General features: G+C 34.5%; 1 protein-coding gene and 1 long non-coding RNA gene across 3 annotated transcripts in view; one reads left to right on the top strand and one right to left on the bottom strand.

Moving 5' to 3' along the window:
* Positions 1 to 462: 462 nt before the first annotated feature.
* Positions 463 to 27944, top strand: part of LOC126964850 (uncharacterized) — a 194781-nt gene continuing 167299 nt past the window's right edge. The window contains exon 1 of the long non-coding RNA XR_007729437.1: positions 463 to 1439. This is a non-coding gene — a long non-coding RNA (uncharacterized LOC126964850). The remainder of the gene's footprint in view (positions 1440 to 27944) is intronic.
* Positions 1765 to 17518, bottom strand: LOC126964831 (methionine aminopeptidase 1). Of its 2 annotated transcripts, none has more exons than XM_050808142.1 (6): positions 17366 to 17518; positions 10758 to 11028; positions 9993 to 10164; positions 8824 to 9118; positions 7327 to 7463; positions 1765 to 5912 (listed from the first exon to the last, which is right to left on the bottom strand). In XM_050808142.1, the coding sequence occupies exons 1-6, from the start codon at positions 17484 to 17486 to the stop codon at positions 5802 to 5804; spliced, it is 1107 nt and encodes a 368-aa protein (XP_050664099.1). In that variant the 5' UTR covers positions 17487 to 17518; the 3' UTR covers positions 1765 to 5801. The 2 variants fall into 2 exon arrangements, with proteins under 2 accessions (XP_050664099.1, XP_050664098.1); XM_050808141.1 differs by lacking the exon at positions 17366 to 17518 and adding an exon at positions 11097 to 11327.

Raw genomic sequence — 27944 nt, 5'->3', positions numbered from 1 at the left:
TTAAGATTCTTTTTTTTGGTGTTTGGTTGAGTTCTCGTAACAGGCTTCGTCATTCTCGCTTAAATGTCACTGCTTGTGGCGGCGACATGGGACCTTCCCTAAAATATGGAGGAGGAGGCGATGGCTGGCTCATGTGTCATGCTCGTGAACGGGCGCTGCTTGTGGTGGCAGGATGATCCTGTTGCGGGAATCTCTGCTTCAGATTAATAAAAAGCTATTTTTTTTATATGATCGCTTATAGATATGCTCACAGAATACTTTTATTTATCTATGGTGTGTGGATGATGCAGCTACTGTACTCAATAACTTTTTTTTTGTATTAATTTACATTTACTTTTTTGACTTACTCGTAAAAGGCATTGACTATTTGACGTTTGAGTATGTTTGTTGCATCACTTTACATATTATATTAATTAATATAATATTAATTGAAAAGATTTGTAAAACGATGTAAATGTAAATTTTGATATAAAAGAGTGGCAATGAGTTTCTTGCTACTTCGTCTCTTTACGAAGCAGAAGTAGATTCAATAAGAAAAAATATTTCTTTGACATTCATAAGTGTAATTTCCTTGACCTACATTAATAAAGTGATGTTCATTTGATTTGTTACGGTTTACAGTTATAAAGCTATGACGTCATCTAAAAATTGTCAAATGGTGCAACCCAACCTCATTGTCCCTACAACCACCGAACGGTTTCTGTTACATCATCACCGCCGTCCATTCTCTTGCAACACCATAGGAATCACAGGAGCGTTGCCGCCCTTTTAGTGTACCCGCTTTTTTGAAAGGTCTCATGTCGTATCGTCCCGGACACACCGCACAAGGAAGCTCATTCCACAGCTTGGTTGTACATAGAAGAAAGTTCCATGAAAACCGCACTGTGTTGGAACGCCATACATCCAGATCGTGGTGACGATATATATCTATGTGGCGTGTCAAGCAAAGGTCGAGTTCGGCGGCAGGAACCAGGTTAAACAGCTCTTCGGAACACTAATACCGTAAAACATAAATGCCGTATAAGACACACAATAAAGCGATATCTCTACGCAACGCCAAGTGATCCAGCCGTTCTCAGAGCACTGGATTCCCGAAAAGTTTCCACCTCTTGTCACTTCTCGTTATCGCTAACGGTAGTACACATGCCTTATTAATCATTTCTTTCACGTCCTAACATCAGCATATTAATATCTAATTTAATATTAGTTTAGTGTTAAAACTACGAATGTTTACTTAGTCTATATAGATATACCTACTTCAATATACATAATATAATTTACAAAAATACTCAAGTATTCACTTCTAAACCTTATTTTGCATTTAACTGATACAATTTTAGATAATTTATACGTCTAGATAGAGCCAGAGGCCGGCAACGCTCCTGTGATTCCTCTGGTGTTGCAAGAGAATGTGGGCGGCGGTGATCACTTAACACCAGGTGACCCGTGCGCTCGTTTGTCCTCCTTTTTTCATAAAAAAAGCCTCTTGCTGCTGGACAACCGATGAGAAAGGCCAGGTTTATTCGTTTAGTGTGTTGACAGCAAACTACGTCTTAAACCCGCGATATCTATGTCTAGTGTTCTTTGTGGTAGTGTGCGTGCATTGCTCAAAATAGAGGTTAATAGTCAACTTCAATTCTTTTCGATGTTTTCACAGCTGTGAGTCTATCTAGACGTATAAATGATTTAAGAATACAATTTATTATCGATAATTAATTTATAATTTGATGTAATATTTAATAAGTAATGAAATAAAAGACTCCGTGGCTTATATGTGTTTATTTCATTTTTTCAAAACATAGGTACAAAATATAAATAGATAGAGCTAGTAATTTGCAGATTTTATAGAAAGTTTAAATATTTTAAGAATGTTAATATCCATTATTACATGGTGTGATGATCCAAAATATTATGTACTTCAACAATATTAGTAACACAAGAAGATAAATACTTGAAAAAAAAGTGTGTGTGTACTTATATATGCACGCAAGAAGTTATACTTCTTTGGCCTAACGAAGCAGAAATCATTAAAATGATATTCCTCGTGCTATTCTACGTTTGTAGAAAGAACAATATTGTAAATATCTTGCAAAGATGGCTTTGACAATTAATTATTAAATAACAAACACGGCTGTACGGGCTTGAACCCTTTGCCTAATCTAATAATGGACGAAGAAATCAAAAAAAAAATATAACGAATGACGCAAACGTCAGAAAATTTTAGGAACCAACTTCAACCTGTTACTTTTGTGTTACAGTGATGCGCGCGCATCTTAAAATTTCACTCTCATAATTTTTTCATAACGCACCTAAAGAAGTATAATTTCAACAAGGAAATTTGCCGTCGTTTTTAAACTATATTTAAATTAAAATAGGAAATTTAATATATCAAATATTGTCATAATCAAAGGGTTGTGTTGTACAAAAATAATGAAAGTAATACAGTGTCAGTAAAGAATTTAAAATCACTATCCCTTATTAAGTTACTATACTTGTAACATTACGTAACAGATAAATTGTTTTTCAAATCAAATCTGTCAAACAGTAGCAATTTATATTATAGTATAAAAGAATATGTTAGAAGACTTAGATTAAGGATTGGTTCCCGCTGCGCTCCAACTAGATACCGCAGGCGTAGTCGCAAAGTGTGGCAACTAATATGACGCCCAAGTGAGCGTACTCGAGCCAGTCTCGAACAATGTGTGACGTGACAATAATTGAAACTAATCTGCTGAGTTGCGGAGTAAAACTTTGTTAAAATAATACTACAAGAAATAAGAAAGGCACTGGGATATCATATCATATTTTATTAATTTCAATGTAAAATAACCCGAAGCGTATGTTACAAAACTTGAAAGATGCCACGCACACAAGCATCTAATAGTTGCCGTTATAAAGCTATTGTTCTTACGTAGTGCAGTATCTAGTTGGAGCGCAGCGGAGACCAATCCATAATCTAGGGTTAGAAAATGAATTCATAACGAATAACATAGATGAAATTATGTCATGGCTCTTGCATTCCAGATTCCAAACAGAAAATATTTTTTGAAGAATATTAATATCTACAGCAATGCCACATTATCTCTGGACTTCACTGGAACGTGAAGTCCCCTCCCGTTGCCCTTTCACCCCCTCACGCTCGTCCTGTTGCGTCAGTACAGTTTGCAATTTCTTTAGTGTTAGGTTACATTTCGTGATGTATTCGTGCTATCACTGATTTGTTTTTGAAGTTTTCATTATTACGTTTTGACTTGTAATTTCTGTTGTTCTGTGTCGCCATAAAAGAACTGCCAGTAAAATAAATACTTTTTTTACGTAAACCAGATTCTTTCATCATTATAATCAGCATCACAACACAACACCTTTATTTATTGCTTAATAACAATATTCTAGTGATGCTTGTTTTGCACACCGTAACAAAGCGACGATATGACGTCAGAACCAGAGATAATGTAAACGGTACTAAATCAAACATTCAAAAGATGACTTACGGCCGTTTTCAATAACGTATCTTTAGTTACGGATATATTGCTATCACCGATTAATAATAATAAAATTTATTGCCTTAAACTTAATTTAAGTATACAATATCAGCTTATTACAAACATACATTAAGACAAATGGGAGTAGGCTCAGCTTATGCTGCTTGAAATAATATTTTCATGCAGCGCTGGTTTTCAGCCATTCCCATCTCCATAAGGTAAACTGGGAAACATAGTAAAGAGGGCAAACTAATGACGATTACAATGCAGATCTAAACTTTTTCTAAATGTATCAACCTCTGTATAAATTATGAGTGTATTTGTGAGTGTGAGTGTGTGTGTTGTATAAATATATGAGTGTGTGTCAGTTTAAATGTAATATGAAACGAGTTGCAAATGTTATGGTTAAATCATGAAAAATATTTATTTAAGGGAAGTTCTTTCCATACACAATTACTCAAATTTTCAGCGTCCTGTTATTTTTTTAACAATGCCATAGGTTATTGAAATGTAAGTAAGCGTAAAAGGATAGATTTGTCTACCTCTAGTAAGTTAAACTAAGGATAGATAGGTTATTGAAAACGGCCGTTAATGGATCTGCTCTATTTAGGATCCATAATTTACAATAGCAGCGATAAAACAAAACACAAAACCAAACATGTAAAGCCTACTAAATACAGAAAAGATTCTTAAATTCTGGCTCGTGCTTGGATCTACGTCAGTAGTTAGCAAAAAAAAATACTAGCTATTCACTCCGCCTACCGGTACCCACTTAGATTGACAAAACATTTTTTAATACTTATTGTTTACTTATTTTGTATACACGCAATACAGCCGCGAAGTGAATATTATTAATTTTCAAAGATAAGTGATTGACAATAAATACTTGTGGACATCATTGAGTATTCTTGTTGCATCACTTTACATAGATTGTAATTTAATAATTAATTGCAAAACGATGAGGCTGTATAGTGTAGTTGTACTGTATGTCATGACAGTTGCAAGCAGCTGAAATTTTGACAGTGTTCGTATTACTCAGGGGCGTGCATTGCTTTTCTAGCAAGTTAGGCATTGTACATCGAACTAGTCGTAGTTGCCACTATGGAATAAGCAAAGATTGCGTATAGTCCAGTCATTTAAGCTTAAATTAGGTAAGAATCTCGGAATTCGAGATACCCAGCTGTAAGTCTGTAAATACTTGTATATTGACACCCTAAAAGTTGTCTCAAAGCCTCGGTTTTTTGCGCTTTTATTGTAAATATCTCATTTCCTATGGGTGTTCAACTCCAGTTAAGTTTACTCTATGTGATCATAGATGGCGCTGTATTTTATTGTGCATTAAATGAAACACGCTATCAAGGATTAATCTAACATTACCTAGTATGAATTTTTTTTATGGCATATTAATATATAATCCTAAACCTCATTGTACTGTATATTTCAACTATATTTATTTAAGTTTATAACTAGGAAGGCACTGCCTAATTGCCCATATAATATGCACGACCGTGGTATTACTATATTCGCTGTCACATAACAGTAATATCAAAAATGTCCGAAAAGATGACTCTCGCCTTACGAGCTGTAAGCCAGTAAACAATAACTTACTGTAAAGTATAAAATATTGTACGCTTCAGCATTATACAATTTTTGAAGTGAAACTCTTTTATAGACGTATGAGAATTTTTATAGCAATGTCGTCACGAATTTCGGTTACGCGCCATGTTGATTTTTTTATCAAAGTTCAGAATCGTGACGTAAAAATATAATGTTAGTATGAAAGTGAGAAAATAAAAAGGCTTATTTGTTGTAGACATGTCTATAATAATCAAATAGCTTTATATGGATAGGGATTTTCTTAAGTTAAGTTGTAATTGATAGAAAATCATGTCATAAACAAATTTCACTTCTTACTGGTGTACTCTGGTACACACACATTTTTTTTTGCAATATATAATTTTTGCAATATCAGCAAATATTTTTTTATTAAAAAAAATTATGATGTCATTATATATTTGACAGATTCCTAATGATTTACATCCCATTTTCTATGCATGTTATAACTCACAAAAAATTGTTAGTTTGCCAACATTCCTGTAAGACCTTGTCAACATACAAAGAACAATAAAAAACGAAAGCGATCAAAATACCTCCCTTCTCTTACGCACAGAGTAATTTTTGAGCTCATTAGCTATCTCACACCAACATTATAATACGTAGTTCAAATAAAAACAGACTCCATGGGAAATATAAAACTACAGAACCTTTTTTTGTATTTGAATATTAATTATACTGTCAATGTAATAAATACATCTAGGGCTACTTAAGTTTATTCAATTTTTCCAACTGATCCATAAACCACGGGCGACCCGTGTCTCGCTTCGTTAGTATATCACAGCCATTCTCTGTCACAAGCAGAGTCTGTTCAAACTGAAATAAAAGAAAAATAAATTAGATATTTTACGAACCCAATAATGTAATTTTGGGTCATACCCAATTTGGCTAGACCGATTGAGCAATGCAAGCTGTGAAGGCTGAGCAGAGTACAAAATACAAATATTGTTTTGTACAAGAAAATTAAACATGGGTTAAACACGTGTGTTGTTAAACAGTCTCAAACTATTTAAGCGACGTCTAAAGATTGACACAAATCAACAGAAACATACGAATTTGTCATAGAGCTTTTTTAATACAAATATTCTAAGTTTAACTTTTTTGTAATAACACCGTAAATGATTATTTTCTTTACCAAGTATATACATAAATAAATCCTCTCCTTTTTTATGAAAATAAGGGACGAGACGAGCACGATGTTCAGCTGATGGTAATTGATACGCCCTGCACATTACAATGCAGTGTCGCTCAGAATTCTTGCAACACCCCAAAAATGCTGAGCGGAACTACAATTGCGCTCGTCACCTTGAGACATTAGATGTTAAGTCTCATTTACACAGTAATTTCACTAGCTACGGCGCCCTTCAGACCGAATCACAGTAATGTTTACACATTACTCCTTCACGGCCGTTGTGGTACCAATAATCTAGCCGACTTCCTGTGCAAAGGAGCATCCCACTGGTATGGGTACTATGTAAGAAGTAAGATAAACATACTTACAACGCGTTGGGTGTGTGTTAGTAATAAGTTAGGTGCGGGAGTTATAAAGGTCTTCGCACATTACACCGACTCAACGCTAATCCAATTCACGTCCAACTAGAGCTATCGGTTCGGTATCAACGAATTGTCAACTAGACAATCAACAGATGATGACAGAGAACTGATGGTCAACAGTGGACAACTTAGCGTCAATGAGTGTACTATGCGTCGTCAACGAGTGGGAAGCACATTGTCCACTAGCTCGAACTGAACCAAGACAGAATGAAGAAGAAAGGGGGCGGCATATATATTATATTATATATAGTATACTTCCTTTTTATTAAACTTCGTTACAATCAATTTAAATAACTGATGCATAAATATTACTTCAGCCTCTCTGAAATGTTTTGTAGTGATGGCATCTTCTTTAATATTTATTTATGACAATAAGGGACTTTCAGCAGATGGTAATTAATGCATTGCCACTCAGAATTCTTGAAACACAAAAATTCTGAGCGGCACTACAATTGTGCTCGCCACCTTGAGACATAAGATGTTAAGTTTCATTTGCCACAGTAATTTTTTTAGCTACTGCGCCCTTCAGACCGAAACACATGATGCTTACACTTTACTGATAATGGTAACCAAAACCTAGCCGACATCCTATGCAAGGGAGCCTCCCACTGGTAAATGCCCTTAATGTCTGAAATGCAACCTTATCATCCTCACTAGTTTATTAAGTGCCACTTACTTGAGCTGACCAAGATCCATCAGCAGTTACCGCAGTCCAGTGATCAGGCCACTGTTCATCACGCCAGCCACCTTCATTAATCATGGGCTCTATTGTGAAGCAGTGTCCGGGCTTCATCACACCAACAGCTTTGTTTTCTGGAATTAACAATAAAACATTTTAACATGTAAATATATTAAGTAACCACAGGGAGTGACAATAATATAACATATTGCAACAACACTTGGTAAACATTATGAAAGTCACCTTTGCACAGGTTGCCAGCTAGATTATGGGTAGCACAATAGCGCCTATTTCTGCTGTGAAGCAGTAATGTGTCTAAATACTGTGTTCCAGTCTGAAGGGCGCCGTAGCTAATGAAATTACTGGGCAAATGAGACGTAACATCTTATGTCACAAGGTGAGGAGCGCAGTTGTAGTGCCGCTCAGAATTTTTGGGTTTTCAATAATTCTGAGCGGCACTGCATTGTAATGGGCAGGGCGTATCAATTATCATCAGCTGAACGTCCTGCTCGTCTCGTCCCTTATTTATATTTAAAAAAAACACGAAGCTACATAAAGTGTTTGTAAAGGGCCTTTGACACGTGGAAAAGAGCTGTCAAAGAAGTTTTAAAAAATTTCTTGTATTTGTGCTTAGTCTGTCGTAGTAGATAACTCATAGAACTATGTGATTTACAAACTTAATTGTAAAAGCTGCTTAACGAACGTTGACAGTCCGAAGAACCGTATGCGGTACACGACGAGAGGTTCCGCCAAGTATGTGAATATTTTTTTTTTAAGTGAATATCCTCACTTCTGGGATTTATTATTACACAAATTAAATTTGAAAACAAAATTTATGAACGATGTGTGAGTCGAACGCGCAACCTCTCGCTTTCCGTGCGAGCGCTCTTCCACAGAGCAAACCATTCGAGTGACGTATCGATGATCTTGTATGTCTTGTTAACTCTCAGGTTCATTTCCCTTCATCTACAGGATCTACTATACAGTTGATAAGATGCTCAACCCCAATATTTGAAAATTAGGAAATCTAAGTAGTTTTTTAAGAAGCATAATGACTAAATACTGTACATAGATCTGATATCAATATAGATAAAAAGAAAATTATAAACATTATGACTTATTTTTTATTAATTTAGTTTTAGTATAGTAATATGTATTTAAATTGTAAATTTAGATAGTATATGTATACTGTAATAACACAGTGCCCACTGAAAATCAGTGTCAAGGTTCAGATGGCTCAACATATACTGAGTGGGCCTCTGATTGGAACACTAAATTGATTGCACTGCACTTCAATCTTATTCTTCTCTTTTTTCTTTTTTAATTTTACTATGTTTTATTTATTTTTTATTTTTCTTTATTATTGTTACAATATATAATGTTGAAGTTACTTATTTTGTTAAAAGTTCCATTTTTATATTATAAACTATGACCTATGTTTAGCAGTTTCATTATGTTGCTTATAAGGTTTATTATTATTATTAAAATACCTACTTGCATAATGAGGTACATTAGGTACGGTGTGAAACAGTCTGTGTATTCCGTGACCACAGTATGATCTGACAACACTCAATCCATGAGCCTGAGCATGTTTCTGAATAACATTGCCTATCTCTCTGTACTTTTCCCCCGGTTTCACTATTTCAATAGCTTTCTGTAAACACTCATGAGTCACTTGCACAAGTTTCCGTGTAGATTCTGATACATTTCCCACAAAGAAGGTCTCATTCAGATCGCCGTGGAAACCTCTGTGATACACTGTTACATCTACATTACAAATGTCTCCATCCTAAAAAAGGGAAAATTTAAATACAATTAAATAAATATAGCAGATAATATTCAATATAAAATATATTTATTATATGGTAGTTAATAATATTGATGTCTATGAAGGCAAAACAACTCAAAGTTTTACATTACAATAATCAGACCCTGTCATGGCAAAATAAACCAACCCATCAAATTTTATTAAAAAAACTGAATGTTGTTTAGTGGAAAATGTGAAAAATACTCAGTAATAGGTAGTATTACATTATTCCAGGTGTGTAAAACTGATTCTTTTTTTATATATCCCTGATTATTTACATAAGTGCCAGATGATTTTACATCTTTGAATTTAATAAAGGAATTGCATAAGAGTTTCTCACCATGGATCATTAAACCAATTTATATTTTATACTTTCTACATTGTGAGTATTTAAAAGTCGACAAACAATATTTTTTCTTTAACATATTCTCTGCTTTCCCTAGAATGTCTAACACAATATTCACATTTAGAGGTTTTTCAAACATAATTGTTTGAAAAAAATGGGAATGAGAGAGAGTAATAATAGAACATTAATAGAGTGACATAGTGTGGGAGCAAGAAAATAAGTTATTTTCTAGTTATTTTAAATAACTATTGATACTTTTTTTCACATTCAAATATTTTTAATTTAAGTATGACTCTTATGCAACTTAAGAAACACAAAATACAAAAATACAAAATCATTTATTTCACACTTTTCATGCACATATTAACATTTTATACTCAACCTCTACTCTGTAAAAAAACTGATAAAAAAGAAAATTCTCATCCTTATACTATTGCTGTAATGTGTTATAGCTTAGATGTAAAATTACATTTTATGATTTAGCAATAAAGTGTAAAACCCAATAACAACCTCTAATGGACGTAGATCAGGAATCCCATGACATATAACCTCATTAACCGAAGTGCAACAACTATTTGGGAAGTTGTGATAATTTAATGGGCTGGGGTAACATTCTCTATCAATACAAGCTTCGTGAACAATTCTGTCTATTTCATCCGTAGTTACACCAACATCGCAAACTCTGTAATAGAATGTGATAAATTAGTTTTGTGGTATATATTCATTAATAGTTTCTACTGCTTTTATTATTTATTATTACGCAATCTTCTCACAGATCTAACCAGATTTGATGTTAATCAGATATTTGAACATCATGTGATGTGACAACTAGTACCAGTGTATCTATTTCAATTTATTCAAGTTTTATACTACAAAGGAAAGCAGAAATAGACAAATGAAGAAGGAAAATGGACCCCAAGGAACAAAGTAAATAGATAAATTTAACTGAAACTGGAGAAAGATAGAGACAAATGACAAGCTAATGAGACCTATCAGTTTGAAAGACACATTAACCCAGAGGTGAAATTGAAAATGTTGAACAATCAATTATATACCATACAATTGATTATGTCACTTCATAGTGTAATTGTAGATCAGAGATATTACTATACATTTATTACTTATGAATTAATTAAGAGGCAATTTTATAACAATTCTATCAGGGTTATGATTGTGTCAGACAATCATGATATCACTAGATGCCAAATTAGTATTATATTATATTAACAAGTAGCAATGCAATGGTATTTCAAATATCAAAATAAAACAGCTTACTTAGCTGCTTCATTTAACACCTCTCTGCCCAGTCGGCATGCCACCCGCATACCCTCAATTTCCTCATCGTCCAAGACTTTAATCTGGCCAGAACCCTTAGCAGCGTTCTCAGAAGCTGGGAACCCAGTAGGATGATCGGCGTAATCTGGACGCTCTATAGGTGGTGGTACAGTTCGCTTTGGACCAGAAGGGTAAGGCCTCAACTTGCCAGAAAACGTATATGAGGGCCATGGATTGTATTCATTATTGGACCCATCTGTACGCTCTCCTTCTACAACAAATACGTAATATATCACTCTAGTTTTAAACTTAACGAAAACATAACCTAAAAGCACTCACTCGCTAATGAATGTATCACTTTATGGGATTTCCACGATTTTTTGAAACAGTCTTGATTGCAAAAGTAAGAACCCTGAACTCCTAATTTAATACATGTTGGGCACTGCAATTGTGCAACGGATTTACACCCAGGTGTTTCACACATTCCAATTGAAGTCATTATTATAAATATAATGTATGTACTTCTCCTTACGACTTTTTCTATTTAAAAATCACTGAAATACTGAATGTAAATTGTGAGCATTGAGCATTAGACATGTGACAAGCGACAGATGTCACAAGTCACAATGATTTTATTTATTTAGATTTTAGAGGTTGGCAAACAGACTATCAGCTTATAACAAAAACAATAAAAGATGAATATTTTAGATCATGATATTCCAATATACCCGTTCACATGTAAAACACCCGTTTCGTATATGGGGAAAAACATTTTAAATGAAGGTAAGAACTCTACTATACAAAAAGTATGTATCTCTTTAAGGCGGAAGTCATGCCACATAATAATACTAGCTGACCCGACCGACATTGTTCTCTAAGTACATAACATACTGTTATAAAATACTGTTTTTTTTAACAATTTGTCAAAAATATTTCATAACATCAAGAATTATTTCGTAAAAATATATCCTGTTTGTTATTATAATGAAATTGTTTTAAAACAGGACTGTCAAACCGAGCGTTAAAAACTCTTTCATAGAAAATATATCCATAAAAAAGAAATATTGGTATATAATAATTATGGGTTTGGGACCCTTAATCTAATAATAAATAAAAAATCTCCTATCTCTCAAGTTGGACTAAACTGCACTCGATGAAGTAATCCCTATTTAAATCCGTTCATTAGTTTAGGAGTTCACTGAAACAAACATCATCATACTGGATTTATAAATATAAAGTAGATAAATCTCTGGTCTGGTGCCCTTCCTAGAATGGATTTTTCGCTGCCCTGGGAGGGCGGAGTAGTAGCGGCTACGTGGCAGCTGTGGCTGTCTGGGGAATCTTCGTTTGTGTAGGGCTTCTAGACGGATGTTGGAGAGCCCACACACGGTTCACTCTCCTTTAAAAAGTTCCGTAAAGTAGCTTCGTGAACGTTAGTTACATTAACTAACCCTAATGGGTATTTCCTACCAGTGCGGCTGTACATTTTGTGTACAGACTCGACCGGGTAGCCTTACTCGGAGAGGTCCTCCAAGAGTGACGTAGTGTGGGAGCGAAAATTTAAATAAGGATACTATTTTTCACATTAAATTATTTTTAATAAAAGTATGATTCTTATGCAACTTTAGAAAGACAAAATATACCTCTACTCATTAAAACAAACTGATTATTATTGACGTAATTGAATAATTGATTTATGAAGAATGGGCGCAAAGAAGTGGGTTCTTTAGTGTTCTTTTTTCAATTTAAAATGCATTTAAAATTAAATTTACGGTTCATTATAAATACTGCAGGAGATAGCTCCATTTCCAGATTTAATATCATTTAGGAAATTGTTTATTTATTTATCCGTATCTTCATTTGTTCATATGTCCCTTGATACAAATGGAGCTACCATAGAGGAGTTGTTATCCTAATTAAGTTGTCCTTGGCAGATTAGAATGCTCTATAATCCCTTCAGTGGCGTTGGAGTACCTATGGACTCCCACTTTCTGAAAATTGAGCCAAGGTGCCAGAACGCCGATTTAGATCCTTTAGCGCTGTGCCATTCCCCCGTAAACTCAAGAACATCAAAAGTAGATAATTTTACACTAGATTTGTTCCTAAGATTTTGTAATTTATAATTATTTAGATAACAAAATAGATCTTTTCATTACAGTGTAACTTTTGGAAATTTATTAAGAAATATAAATATTAGTAATGCTCTTAATAATATTTGTTATATGGGTAAGTAAATGATATTTTTTGTAATTAGATTGAATATTTTTTTTTTATATTTTGAAGATATGAATTTAAGGCTGCATTAAGTGCTCAACCGACGTCAACGCTGAGGTCGGTCGATATCTATGAAAACATGAGAGCGTTCAGTCCAGCGCTGATGACGGCGCGCTGAGGAAAATCGTCGGTCGAGCTCGTCGGTCCGCTGACACGCTATGGCGATAAATGAGTGCGTTCAACTCTACGCTGACCGAGCGAAAGCGCCCGTACGCGCGTGTGTAATACCGTCGTCAAAAATCGTAAAGAAAAATTCGTGTTCTGGCAACTTTGAATAAATTGTTCAAATTTCTCCTTGAGTTAGACGCTCTATAATAATTGGGTGAACATGATAACTTCTCCTATTTTAATTCGGTAATCGTTTGCGTAAATAGTACACACATATTAACGAGGTTAAAAATGAATTCATATTTCTTCGCAATTGTACACGCGCAATCATGTTTGCTGTCTGTCAGCTGAGCACTAAACGCATATGGTACGTGCCACGCTCGACCGATGTCAGCGCTGACCGTCGGTCGGGCACTAAATGCAGAGTAAGGCTTAATGCATCTTGAATTTGACCGTATAATCCCTAATAATTATTACATAACCACAGTATAAATATTATGAATATAACATTCAATAACTTGTTCAGACTAAAAAAGTTAAGCGGCTATTCAAACGTGACTCATCAAAAAGGTAATACTAGATTTCATTATTTAATAGAATATGTTCAAGTATTACTACCAGCTAACGGGCGGATCTCGAATAGAAAAAGTAAAAATCGTACCAAAAACAGAAACGGCTGAAACGGGCAACTCCACTTCAATCATTGCTCTTTTCCTGTAATCCATCACAAGTTATGTAGGATATGCCAATATAGATCCAGGATACAATGCAAAAGGTCGATGCCCATCTCCAAATATATCTAATTAAGTTTTAAGATATATAATAAATAATAATAATAATAATAATAAACTTTATTGGCAACATATTTACACTGCTAAAATAGGTCATAATTTATAATATAATAACTTTAACAAACAAGTAATTTTAACGTAAAATATTAGGTTAAAATTATAAGTTAACAAAATTATGAACTTAAACTATAAAAACCACTAAAAAATAATTAAAACAGACCTAGTAAAATTAAAATAAATAAAACAATTAGATTGAGGAGCAGTGCAATCACTTTAGTATTGCCAATCGGAGGCCCACTCAGTATACGTCGAGCCTTCAGAGACTCGACACTGATTTTCAGTAGGCACCGTGTTACGCAGCACGGACAGCGACTGCGGTATACAAATACTTCCTACATCTTAAATTACAATTTAAATACATATTTCTACACTAAAAGCAAAATTTTATAACTATATTAGCAAAATAAATAATAAATTTTTATAACACAACTACAGTCATAGTTTATTGTTGAAAAATGTAAACTTCGCGGACACAGGATATAAAGAGAATAAGAAGAAAGAAAAAAATAAAAAATAAATTTGCAATAGACACGTTATTTGGCCATAACAAAAAGGTAATATTAATTTATTTTCCAATATTTTCAGAATAATTTTAAATAATAATAGTCGGTTTGTACAATATGTTTGCATGGGAAAAAATATTATAATTTCAATTTGTAAAGATCCAGGGTGTTTCAAGTAATGCTACATTATGTATTATAAATTGAAGTTACTGATTTTCTAATACTTATGGGTTATTGATTGCTTAATTGTTTCTGAAATAAAAGAGTCTTATATTTTAATTTGAAACTCGAAGTTGTTTTCAGGTCACAGAGAGGAGGTGGCAAGTCATTCCAACATTTAGTGGCTGTAAACTTGAAACTACCCCGGAAAGCTGCACTCCTGTGTAACGGCATTTGTAATCTATACTTAGATGCTCTTGTGACGTATTCACTAGTATTATCTTTCAACCAATGTAATTTACTATAAAGATATAGCGGTACTTTATACTTTATTATATTGAAAAGAAGCGAAACAAAGTGTAAATGCATACGATAATCCATTTTTAAAATTTTATTTTTATTTAAATAAGGTGTTACGTGAGCACGCCGTGGAATGTCGAAGCAGTAGTAGCGTGCACATGCGTTTTGCACACGTTGTATTAAATTCTTAGTATGTGCAAGTAAGCGTGGCCCTACTACTGTATCAGCATAATTAAACTTGGATAACTATATCTAGCAACTACTTCATAATCTCATCATTTTTCATCGTCATCATCAGCCGGAAGACGTCCACTGCTAGGCAAAGGCCTCCCCCAAAGATTTCCACGACGATCGATCATACGCTGCCCTCATACAACGTATTCGGGCGATCTTAACCAGATCGTCGGTCCATCTTGTGTAGGGCCTACCAACATGCATCTTCTACGTCTTCCGTTACGTAGTCGCCATTCGAGGACTGCCCCAACGGTCATTTGTCCGTCAAACTATGTGCCCTGAGCACTGCCACTTCAGTTTCGCAATCATTTGGACTCTGTCGGTAACTTTGGTTCTCCTACGGATCTCCTCATTTCTGATTCGATCTCGCAGTGAAACTCCGAGCACAGCCCTCTCCATTTTTTTATCTCTATTTTATTATATTAAGTCGTCTTACTATGTCAGCTCTGGTATTTTGATATGAGTACTATGAGGATTTTTACCTAATATGTACTACGAAGGTAGGAAGAGAATATGTCTGACCGTGGTAGTTTGTGTGTTGTTGGTAGCTGTACCTTACACCACTAGGAAGTATTTTGTCGTATATTAGTGAAGTCCTCGAATGGCGACCACATACTGGAAGACAGCTTTGGTAGGTTCCCGACTGCATTGCCTAATTAGGTTTTGTGGGAGCAGGGCAGGACTCATCGTCATGGAGATCATTGGGAGGGAGGCCTTTGTTGACAGATACGCTGTTCCAGCTAATTTCCAGCTCCTGATCATTCAAATCCAAGTTAGAATTGATTAAATCATTTTTTTAGGAAGTATGCATGTATTAATTATAAGAAAAGAACAGCAAGAAAGGCTATTTAATTTTTTAAGCGAGCTTTTATACTTTTCAGGCCCCTCGCTGGGCGAGGGGCCTGAAAAGTAGCCTGGGTCCGTCTGATCTTTTAAAAATGGAAAAACATAAAAAAAGCAAAGCATGTTAGGGGGTCATTGCGATTCATATTTAAAGATTTTAAGCTTCCTAAAGACCCTGAAACAATCTAATTTATAGTGATTATTATTATAATGAAATTACCATTCATGATAGCTAGGTAGCTATTTATTTCCTATGTTAAGTAAGTATTACTATGTATGTCGTGGTCTTCCAACGCATACAATAAAAGGCATAAAAGGCTTTTATTTTCTCAAAATTTATTCCTTTAGAATTCTTTTTGATGTCATTTCTAATATACTAGATACTACTACAAGTTCGTAAACAAATGGCGCTCTGAGAGAGAAGAAGCGGCGCAAGAAACTCTCCCAGCATTCTTTTTTTGCGCTCTTTTCAATAAAAATATACAATATTGTACAGTCATTTCTGCAACGAATGTAGGTTTGACAACGAAAGAATATTGTTTAAAAATTACACTAACATACATAGAAAAAACTAAGCTATTTTTAAAAGATGACCTTATACTAGGTAGGTACAGTTTTGGGTAAAGAAGACAACCCTATTGTCGTCAGAATAGATAAGAGTCACGCGATAGAAAGAGAGGAAATTTCTAGGTAAATAAAAATATAGGTTGGGCGCAAACGTTCGGAAACCGGATTAAGTTTCCTGATGAGGAATTCAGATTCGGAAACCTGAATGCTCTAATTACATAAAAAATATTTAACAAGGCGCACATTATTCTAATTATTTCCGAATTTTTAAAAATAAGTAATAAAATTATTTTCTTCAATTATAAAATTGAATCAAATAATTTTAATAATAATTTATATAAATAAATAAAATTTCGTTTATGCTATAATAACCTTTCCCACGCAAGCGTTTTTTAATAATTCTTTTATATAACACAATTGTTTTATACATTTTCTGGGATCATATTGTAGAAGCATACACATCGCCCAATAAAAGACTTACTAACTGGACTTAACCGAGTAGTATGCATAACAAGTTTATGTTTGTTTATCGTGTTATTGTCACAGTTTCTATCAAATTTATCAATGTGCTTATGGACATATAGAACATTATCAAGACTAAATTGAGAAGCAACAGTCAACATGTTTATTTCTTTAAATTTTTCTCTTAATGATTCTTTAGATTATAAATAGCGCGTAGTAATAAAAATCCTCTTCTGTATTAGTCTTATTAGTGAAATACTTTCTGGTTCACCCTAAAACAAAGGAAGTATAAGCAAGAAGATCTTACCTTCGCGAAATGGCTTTCGTAGACGCCACAAGTATCCTTCAGGCAAGTCAAAGGACCTGATCAGGAGGTTTCTCAATCTAATATACACAAAGTTCCAAGTAGTCAGTAAATCCTTATTCATTTCACGCCTATAACCCTCACGATTAAAATTATTCAGTAAAACAATTCATACAAAATTGAATTTAAACTGAAATTTCAACACAATCTAGTCACAATGACGTTAGCCGTGTTTTCATTTCCACATGTTCTATTTTCGCTCGTTTATTTCCTTCCAGTCAATTCCAGCGTAGACATACTTTTTTAATAAAGTTTATACATCGCGATACTCTTTGAATACGTCCAGCTGAATAGAATGTTCTCGCATGTTTTCATTTACTGTAAGTAAATACCTAGTTACAGTAAGTGGAAATTTATTTTTGTACCTATTCTTTAATTTTTTTTTTATAAATTTTATCCTTAAAGGTGTTTTTTGTAGGAACTTCATTATTTAAAAATTATTCTTCTTTAATGATTCAAACACTATTTCTCTCTCTCCAAATGCTCATATTTCCCGCTATATACGAAAAATACACAAATGCTTTGAAATTATATATTAACAAAAATAATATATTCTAAGGTGTAAAAAAGTCAGTCTGTTGATAGATAGTAGGTACCTAATTTTTTGCATTATTAAGTTCACGCGCATAGACAATTTTTGTATGCGCCATTTACCCAGGTACCTACCGTACCTATTTAGTTGAATTTTTTCTGTGTGACCGTTCTGTGAAGTATTATTAAAATATTCTTTGTGCATGATTCACCTGGTTTTCTATGAAAAATATTGGTTATTATATAAAACAATAATGAATTAATTTTGGTGAAAATAAGTAATTCTCGGGATCTCCCATCACACGGAATTCCGGAATCGGTTTAGAAACACATAAATTAATAATTGTAGCGTGACATACCAACTCATAGATTTTTTCCTCAGTTCGATTGTTTGAGAACAGCAGCTAAGGTTCCGTCTTGTTGTTCTACATAAGTCTTAGAAGTCTAAGTTTTTTTCTAAAGCAAAGTAGGTATAGCTTACTCCTTATATGGTGAGTCTATAAATCTGTTACGGAGGTAGATAAGCTGGATAAGAGACAGACTAAAAAGAGTATAAAAGATTTGAGATTAAAACAGATGATTACAGATAATTCAATTTATAATGATCGATATGATATGAAAGTATTTCTGGTAGAGGAGGAAAATGCATATACGTATTGAAGACCCCGAAATGGGGCCCATATATCGACTAAAAACCTCTTCTGTCCTAAAGCCTTTTACAGCGAAGGAGACTCGAACCTCGGACCGCCTGCTAACTAGGCTGGATGGAGAGAAGATCATTAATGATCTAATATATCTGTTAGTAGAATAGTAGGTACTTTTCCATCATACTCGAGCGTCCAAATCGGCGCACGCACACATGCACACGAATTACACGGCCGCTAAGCGAACTTGGGGAGACAAAACTATTGAGTGCCACGACTAAGTCCGCCGTCAAGACTGGTCAATGTCCGAGTTAAATTAGCTGCATCGCGGCGTCAATACTTTTGTATATACCAACCCTAGCGCTCCACCCAGAGGTAGGTATAAATTTCAAGGAGACCGCTGAGTTACGCTTCTGTTCTATTACAAGGTCGCTGTTAGCAACCCTGCGGTTTATGTACACTGCTTTCAAATGTACCTATTACACTATACAGTGAATTGCTATATTTCACACATAGTTCCACAAACAGCTGATAATTGTTACCGCATTTAAATTTGGACTCACCAGTAAAAATTTTTTCAATTAAGTAGGTGTAACGACCGTTTATATTTACTTAACTTATAACTAATTGCATTTGGAACTATAGTAGAGTTATCCACTTATATTATTAATTAACGTTATACTTTAATACTGAAATGAAATGAAATTTTTTTATTGCGTAGAATACAGTATACATTGTACATCTTAAATTTATTGTAGTGTCTTCTATTCGGCTAATTTAAATTAACATGCAAAACGTTTGGTTAAAATTTAAAAAATTCTTCTTACTGGATCCTGAGTAAAGCGTTTCTGTGGTAAGTTTCTTATTTCTAGAGGTAGATGATTAAATAATTTTATACACATTGCGTATTAAACTTAACTAAGTATTAAGTAATTGTAATTGAATAGATAATTTCTTAAACTCATTTTGTCATTTTTATTTAAATCATTAAGTAGACGTGACATGGGTAGGCATGTTTTTTTTAATGACAATAAGGGACAACTCGAGCACGACTTCAGCTAATGGTAATTGATGCGTCCTGCTCATTACCATGCAGTGCCGATCAGGATTCTTGAAATCCCCATAAATTCTGAGCGGCACTACAATTCCGCTGGTCACCTTGAGACATAAGATGTTAAGTCTTATTTGCCCAGTAATTGCACAAGCTATGAGACAAAAACACAATAATGTCTACACATTACTGCTTGGCCTTCACGTACCCATAATATAGCCGGCATCCTGTGCAATCAGCCTATCACTTACCCCAGTTACGACCGACGAGAAGTTACTTACGACCCTTGGGCCTGGGACGTCCCTATCCTACCTTGTGGGTGAAAATCGTGTCTAAAGATTCCGTTACACATTACAGAAGACCTACAGATCAAGCTCATATAAAACTATTATGTGGTACAGGTTACTAACACTAACTATAACGTAAATGACTTTCTTAATGATACCTCAGATATTGAATGGAGCGACTGCCTCAATATTTCCTTTTATGACAATAAGGTACGAGATGAGCAGGACATTCAGCTAATGGTTATTGATACGCCCTGCCCATTACAATGCAATGCCGCTCATTATTCAAGGACCAATGAAAATACAATAACTACCCAATTTTACCCCGTAGCTTGGTATATATGTCGGTTTGTATGTAATGGAATCTTTAAACGTCATTTTCGACCCCTAAAGATTTCAGATTAATTTGAAATTTGCATCGCACAATGGTAAACAATTGTTCTCAATATAAAATTTATATAGTCTGTCCCACTTTTCTTGCAAGGACCAGGATAAGCGATATTTTATGTCCGACACCCGGTAGTATCTTTATTTGGAATAGGTACTTTTATAGCACATCGGTCATGAGTTACATTATCATAAAAAAGCAAATATAAAAATTCGTCTAAAATTATTATTATTAGCTGTCAATAATCTGAAGCTGTCCCAATATACCCGATAAGTCATTCTTATCGCCTTATATTGGGACGCGTGAATTGCAATTTTCATACAAACTTCTATCGCTGGTAAGCTATACGTCGTCCCATTGACAGACAGCGTGCACGGATACGGTGAGTTACCGTCGATAAGTTTATTGGGACAGAAAAGTCAACGATAGTTAAGTTTTTTATCTCAAGTAAGAGATAGAGTGAATATTGGGAAAGGCCGTTACTCATTCTCATCGCCTTATATTGCGACGAGTGAATTGCAATTTTCATACAAACTTCTATAGCTGGTAAGCTATATGTCGTCCCATTGACAGACAGCGTGCACGGATACGGTGAGTTACCGCCGATTATTTTATTGGGACAGAAAAGTCAACGATACTTAAGATTTTTATCTCAAGTAAGAGATAGACTGAATATTGGGAACGGTCGTAAGTCCAGTCTAATCAGTCATCAGGCTGTTTGAGTCTCAGGCTAAATGTATGAGGCAAATACTTTTTCTTTTCACTTTGCACCTCCAATTACAAACTTTTATTGCTTGTGTGTTCATGTCACTCTGCGACCCAGTAGGGACCGAAGACAAATTGTATTTGCGAATATAAACAGGAAAGCGGCGAGGTCCACATTATTTTGTTTCGATGTTGTAAACTTGTTTGTTTATATTTATCGTAGTACAGCAGCTGTAGTAGTAGTATCTATAGTACTTTACAAACAATGAATTTAAGCTCCAAAGGTTTATGCATCAAATCAATGACGTTCTATATTTATATTTATACAGTTACTTATTTATTACTTTTTATGAAATTGTTTATATTATTTAAACACGACTCATATAATAGATGCAGCACCTTACAAAATAATTTGTTATGTATATTACAGCAATTGTAAAATTCTCTATTTGATTGAAAAGACTGGCCGTTGAGTTTCTTGTATATTCTTTTTCCGAACACATGGTAAATTCAGTAATTTTAAAGAAATATTTATAGTGAATATTCAAAAGTGCTTAGTTTAAGCATAATTGAATAAAGTTTATTTGACTTTGACTTTAGTTGCCTGTAAGCATTAGAATAGTTTTTCTAAGACTTCCATCATCTCACCCAAGTTTTGTGGCTTGTTAGGTTCGGTTAATTGTTCTTAGTACCTACTTTTCATTTATTTCAGGATCCTAATCTATGCTGAGAATTATCCCTAGAATGGGTCCCAAGTAGTTGTGTGTATGTTTTTACTTCGAAGTGCTGTTTCTGTGTTTCGATTTATCGTAAATAAAATAAAAATAAACTTTTGCTGTTCGCCGAAAAAAAGGCAAGGAGAGTGTATATTTAAAGTGATAGATAGATAATTATGATGAATAAATATTTCTTTTAAATTTATGCATTTATTTTGTGAGAAATCTTTACCCTTCAAGAGAGCCCCCAAGCATTTTTTTAAAAATACGGGGCCCCGCCAAGGCATTCTTCGCCACTGCCCATGACTCATAGTTTCCGTCCAATACAGGAATCATTATAATCATCATTTAAAAAAAAATGTAAACGTGAGGAATTCACGCGTCCGAAGCTCGGATCTAAGAAAAATCATATTCAGTAAAAAACTCGCCTTCCTTCTTACTTTTAACTTATTCTGCAGTAAATATATGTTTTTTAATTTATTGACACGTAAATTACTAAAAAAAATGTAACATAGGCAAATAAATGATTTTCGACAACCCATACGATTTCAATAAAATATTAATAAAAAAATACCACAAAATCTATAACTACATTATTAAAATGTTATTTCTATAACATTTACTCTATTATATATTAAGTTTGATACAAAAATAATAAGAAAATACCTTCCTTCCATTATTTTGACATACATACTATTAGATATACTACAGCCTGTTCGAAAAAATACTATATGAACATTGAAAAATATTACATAATCGATTTGCCTCAAATTTTTTTAAATACCATATAATTATCAAATTTAATGCCAAGGGTAATTGTTGACCCCCTTTCTTCCACGCAGGTACTCACAAACGACACTTTCACGTATACCAACCTTGAAGCCAGAATGATGACCAGATATACTCAGAGGGTCTGAGGAGAACCAGTTACGCTATATAGACCAGGGTCGATAATTTTTGAAACCAAAAAAAATTACAGTAGGATGAAACCCATTGGTAAAGGACGAGAATATAACAAAAATTAATGGAAAAATAAATTACGGGCGATCTGAGGTCGGGAAGTGGAAAAGGGGGGTATATAAATATAAAACCAAATCCATGGTTTTTTGAATTTTTCACCTAAATTTTGAGGTTATGTGAAAAAAGTGTAATTACAAAAGTTGTAGATCTCTTTATTACCTACAACTTTGCCGTTTACTTTTTGCAATAAGACTTGTAGTTTTGCCGGAAATCGAGATAAACCGTTTTTTACCCTAAAACACCCCCCCTTTTCCACTTCCCGACCTCAGATCGCCCGTAATTTATTTTTCCCTTAATTTTTGTTATATTCTCGTCCTGTTCCAATGGGTTTCATCCTACTATTATTTTGTTTCACTTTTTATCATTTTCAAAGGCTTCGGCACTGGTCTAATAATGGTCCTTTATAATTTCAAACGTTAGATTTGTATTTTTATGTCAGCCATAGCCGGTAATATCGACTATTCTACTACTCTCAGGGTCTGATGATGACCAAGTGCCATATGATATAATGTGGGCGTTCAATAGGTTGTTAAATTAAAACTCGTGAAGGATAAGCCTGATCGAACATTTTTTTTATGACACAGTATTTTAATAAAATTGGCATTCACAGATAATTATAACAATTCACAGATAAGTATAAGCGCCATCTAGTAATAGTTATAGTGAATATGTACTGATTAAAGAATTAAGGTGTGGAATGAGCTTCCTTGTGCGGTGTTTCGGGACGATACGACATGAATACCTTCAAAAAAGCGCGTACACCATCCGTACCTGTGATTTCTTGGTGTTGCGGGAGTGTCGGCGTTAGTGTTCACTTAACACAAGGTACGCTAGTTCGACCTCCTTTTCTATCAAAAAGGGCTACTATCCTTCTGAGGTGTAAACAAGCATTATAATAATATTACTGTAGTTGAATATTAAACAAATTAGATGACTATAGTCGGAAATGTAATTCGAGATCAAAAATCTAAACAAAGAAATGTCAATCCAGAGGTTATCAACATTTTTCTAGGTAGTTTAATAATAAATGAATATAAGCAGTTTAACGCTGATAAAGTAAGGTAAAGTGTCTGGCACATAATAAAAAGCAAAACAAAAGAATACTACCATAGACACCTAACATTTTTCGTCCTCGAACGAAAAAGGTTCGGATCATCAATTCTTTAGAAAGCTATCTTTCTTGTTATCTCTTGCAACACAACACGAGGGAGAAGGCTTTTTACTGATTGCTTGTCGCGTCTTGCGTCTAGTCAACCGCCGCATAACTATACTTACTTTATTAACTATGTTTATAGAATAACATACATATAATAGAGATTTCATGGAACTATAAATTAAGTACCCTATCCCTGCTTATTGTACGAATTATCACATGTAATGAAATATTATTGACTGAATTATTTGTATTGCGAATATACCTAGGTAATACTGAAAATGTTTATAAAATGAAAAACGGCTTAAGGCACGGACTGACTAGGATTGTAAACATGTGCTGCAAATGGGCATAAATTTTACCGGTCTTCTTTTGCTTATTCAAAATTTACATATTAAATTGAATAATTGTTCGGTTTAAGTTTTAGAGAAGTACTAATTCTATTAAATTCTTTGAAATAGAATGTTGTCATCGCTGAAAATTCAGAGATTTTTGACTCCAAAGTTTATTTATGGGAAGCATCTTCCAAATTTCTTATTGGATATTTCAAATTATATATAAATATTCTATTCGGTTCAAAATTTTCTTTAAGTCCTTCTTTGTGCACTGTATTTTTTGGGTTGGAATATTTTCATTGCGTTATGTTATAATCGATTCTCTAAGAAACCAAGTTTTGTGGATAGTGAGGTATGACCGCGCCTTAATGTAGAAAGTTGCCAATACTTTTATTGTTTTTCGAAGTATTCTCTGCTCCTTGATAGACATCGTCGCATTGGATGGAACCACTGAGAAAAGCAGTGGACCCATTCTTCCTTAGGGGTCTCTTCTATGGAATTGTAGTACGCTTTCACCGCATCTTGAGGGCTCGTAAAGCGAATACTTCGAATTTTATCTTTAGTTTTTGGAAATAAATAAAAGGACTGTATAACGGATGACTCATTATCTCGACACCTGCCATAGTCAAATATTCAACAGTCCGTTTTGCGGTGAAGTGCGGTTGTCGTGGTAAAGGAGGATCCTGCTTCGAGGGCGCTGCTGTCGAATTTTTTCCAAGACAACAGGCAAACAACGATTGACATACTAGTCTGCAGTAACTGTCCTTCCATCTTCTAGCACAACTGTCGCGAAATGACCTTTTCCGACCAAAGAATGAGGCAATCATCTTTTTTCCTTGACTTCTTCCTTTCTTTACCTTAGTTGGCCAATCCTCGAAAGGAAACACCCACTGAGCTGATTGTCTTTTAGATTCGGGTTCCTAGCGCATATCCAGCTTTCATCACCTGTGAAAATGTCAAATATAGCATTTGAGTCACTGCCGTCGAACTTATCTAACGTTTGGCGACACCAGTCCATGCGAAGGTGTTTCTGGACGTCGGTTAAAGTATGAGGAATCCATCTGGTACAAAGCTTCCTGACGCCTAAATGTTCATGTAATATTTTTTGAACTTGACTCATACCAATGCCTAGGCTTGCCCGTATCTGCTGATAGGCCATTGATATACAAAAAAAAAAGGTTTTTTGTATATCAATGTGATAGGCACTCTTTTAAATATCTTCCTCTATCATGCGCACAGCACTGATGTTATGTTCAGTAGTCGCTGTTAAAGGACGTCCCTCACGCGGATCATCATTGAGATTGCTACGTCCACGCTTAAACCAATTGTAAATAATGGTACGAGATGGGACTTCATTAAAAAATGCTAATCGCAGCCTATCATAGCTTTGCTGTTGAGTAAGCCCAACAACGAAAGTCATAATAAATCATTGACTATATATATTTTGTATAATATATATTTTGTATGTATGTAGAAACATACATGTGTATGTTGGCATTTTTTGGGATGGAAAAAACTATCGCGAATTCGCGACACTGTTACAGTAACGGAAACCTCTCTATATAAGTGTCTACATATATTGGCTCCTGTTACACCAGAGTTTAGTTTGCGTTGAAATACATTGATGAAATAAAATATTTCTGACGATTCAAAAAATACACACGAATATGTTCAAGTTTCCACTTCTGTTGACATTACCGGAGCACCATTTATTTATTTTGTTGTAAAGTTTATTAACAATATAGTAAATTATTATAATTGGATAATAATTAATTCAATAAATTTATGCTCCCTTAGCCGCGATTTCAACAATGACACCTCAAACTGAGTTTAATAAAACTCAGTTTTTCTGAAACCTAGTTCAAATGCCAGTCTTGATCTTGATCAAAGACAGAGCGATTTCGCCAATACATTGCGCGTTCACGGAAACAGAGTTTGCATGTCATAAACATGTATCATCTAGCTGTCAAAACTGTCATAGATAAGTTTGAAACAAATCAAAATTCTTATATTTCAACGTTTATGTTACAATATGACAGTGACCGCTCTTAAACGCAATCAAAAAATTATGTTATACGGATTCGGCGGTCGACATTTAAACGCGTTTAGGCTATAACTACGTTTATTTTGTGTAGGTGCAATGGAAATTCTGCAAACTCGTTTACAGGTTTAAACTTGGTCCATAGTGTTTTAATCGCGTTCTACTTAAATGGTGAAAGCAGCCCTCAGTCGAATCGATGACAATTTATTAGCGTTTCATAGTCGAGTTGCCCACTCAGTTTAATTCAATAAATAAAGTGCCCAGCGCGACAAAAGAACTTTTCACTGGGAGACAGGCGGTTTTATTTTTTGTCCGTGTGATGTGACTAAGTGACTGGTATTTTACACAGATATAATTTAAATCGTTGATTTTCGAAAAATCGTTGATTCGTGGACCTAACTATGGTTTTCTTTATGAAAATAAGGGACGAGACGAGCAGGACGTTCAGCTGATGATAATTGATACGCCATGCCTATTACAATGCAGTGCCGCTCAGGATTCTTGAAAAACCTAAAAATTACCTAATTAATGTTCATTTCACCCACAGTTTGTGAACAAACTTTCCTATTTGCACCACCAATGGAACAAACCTTTTTCGTTTACATTTCCAGGTGATAGCCCTCATAAAGTTAGTACTGTATTTAAATTCAATTCCCAAAATGCTGAGAACCTATTTTGTGGCATGTTCTTAATATCATACTTTTAAAACAATTCCTTTGATTTTATGATTATTCATTCAAATAAAAAAAAGTTAATCGTAACTAGAATTAGATTGTTTAAAAATACGCAATTATTTTTATACTTGTTATTGCATTTTAAATTAATACAATATATCTTAAATATCCGGATAGCATAAAAAAGATTCGGCCGAGTATCGTTAATTTGCACCTAAGAATTGAAAAGGTCCGTTACTTTGTCATGGGTTATTCGTAAATTTATCATCCACTTTGCTATACGAATGTAAAGCAAATTTAAGACTTTTTTTCTCTCATGGATGCCATTGTCAGATCTGGACCAAATTACAAATGACTATACGGTAAGCACCAGCTTTCAAATAAAAAAAGAATTATCAAAATCGGGTCACCGAGTCGAAAGTTTTCAGGTAACAAACATAAAAAAAACATACCGACGAATTGAGAACCTCCTCCTTTTTTGAAGTCGATTAACAGAACAAATGTTATAACTATATTTCCAATACTATTTACATATTAACATACATAAAATTAAAACTATCATTACAGGAAAGCGTACCAAGAATACTGGCAGCATTTCCGCGTTGGATGGCTAGACTGATCCGTTGACCGAAATAGCTGTCAGCGCTTGGGTTTCCAGTAGGCGCGAACATAGTACTTTGTACATTCTCCGCGCCGTTGGGCCCCACGGGCCAAGTGTCTCGACACCAAACGGCACAAAGATGTAAGACTCACTGAGGCCGACACTGTCCGACGATGGTGTCTTCGGCAGTTGAAGCAGCAGCCCTAGCATCAACTGACGTAACTTGGACATGAGAAGACGACCAGAGTGTCGACACAAATCGCGTCACACACCAGCGCCCTTCCCGTGCCCAAGCCACCAGCGTCATTCCATCATGGTTCTAAAACAACTGGTATAAAATTTGTGCGAGGCGAGCTTCGGGTAAATTCGGCTCGAG

Source organism: Leptidea sinapis, chromosome 6 (genome assembly GCF_905404315.1).
Source record: "Leptidea sinapis chromosome 6, ilLepSina1.1, whole genome shotgun sequence".
Taxonomy (NCBI): Eukaryota; Metazoa; Arthropoda; class Insecta; order Lepidoptera; family Pieridae; genus Leptidea; species Leptidea sinapis.
The sequence above is the reverse complement of the archived record's forward strand: the minus strand, read 5'-3'. Positions and strand labels throughout refer to the sequence as shown.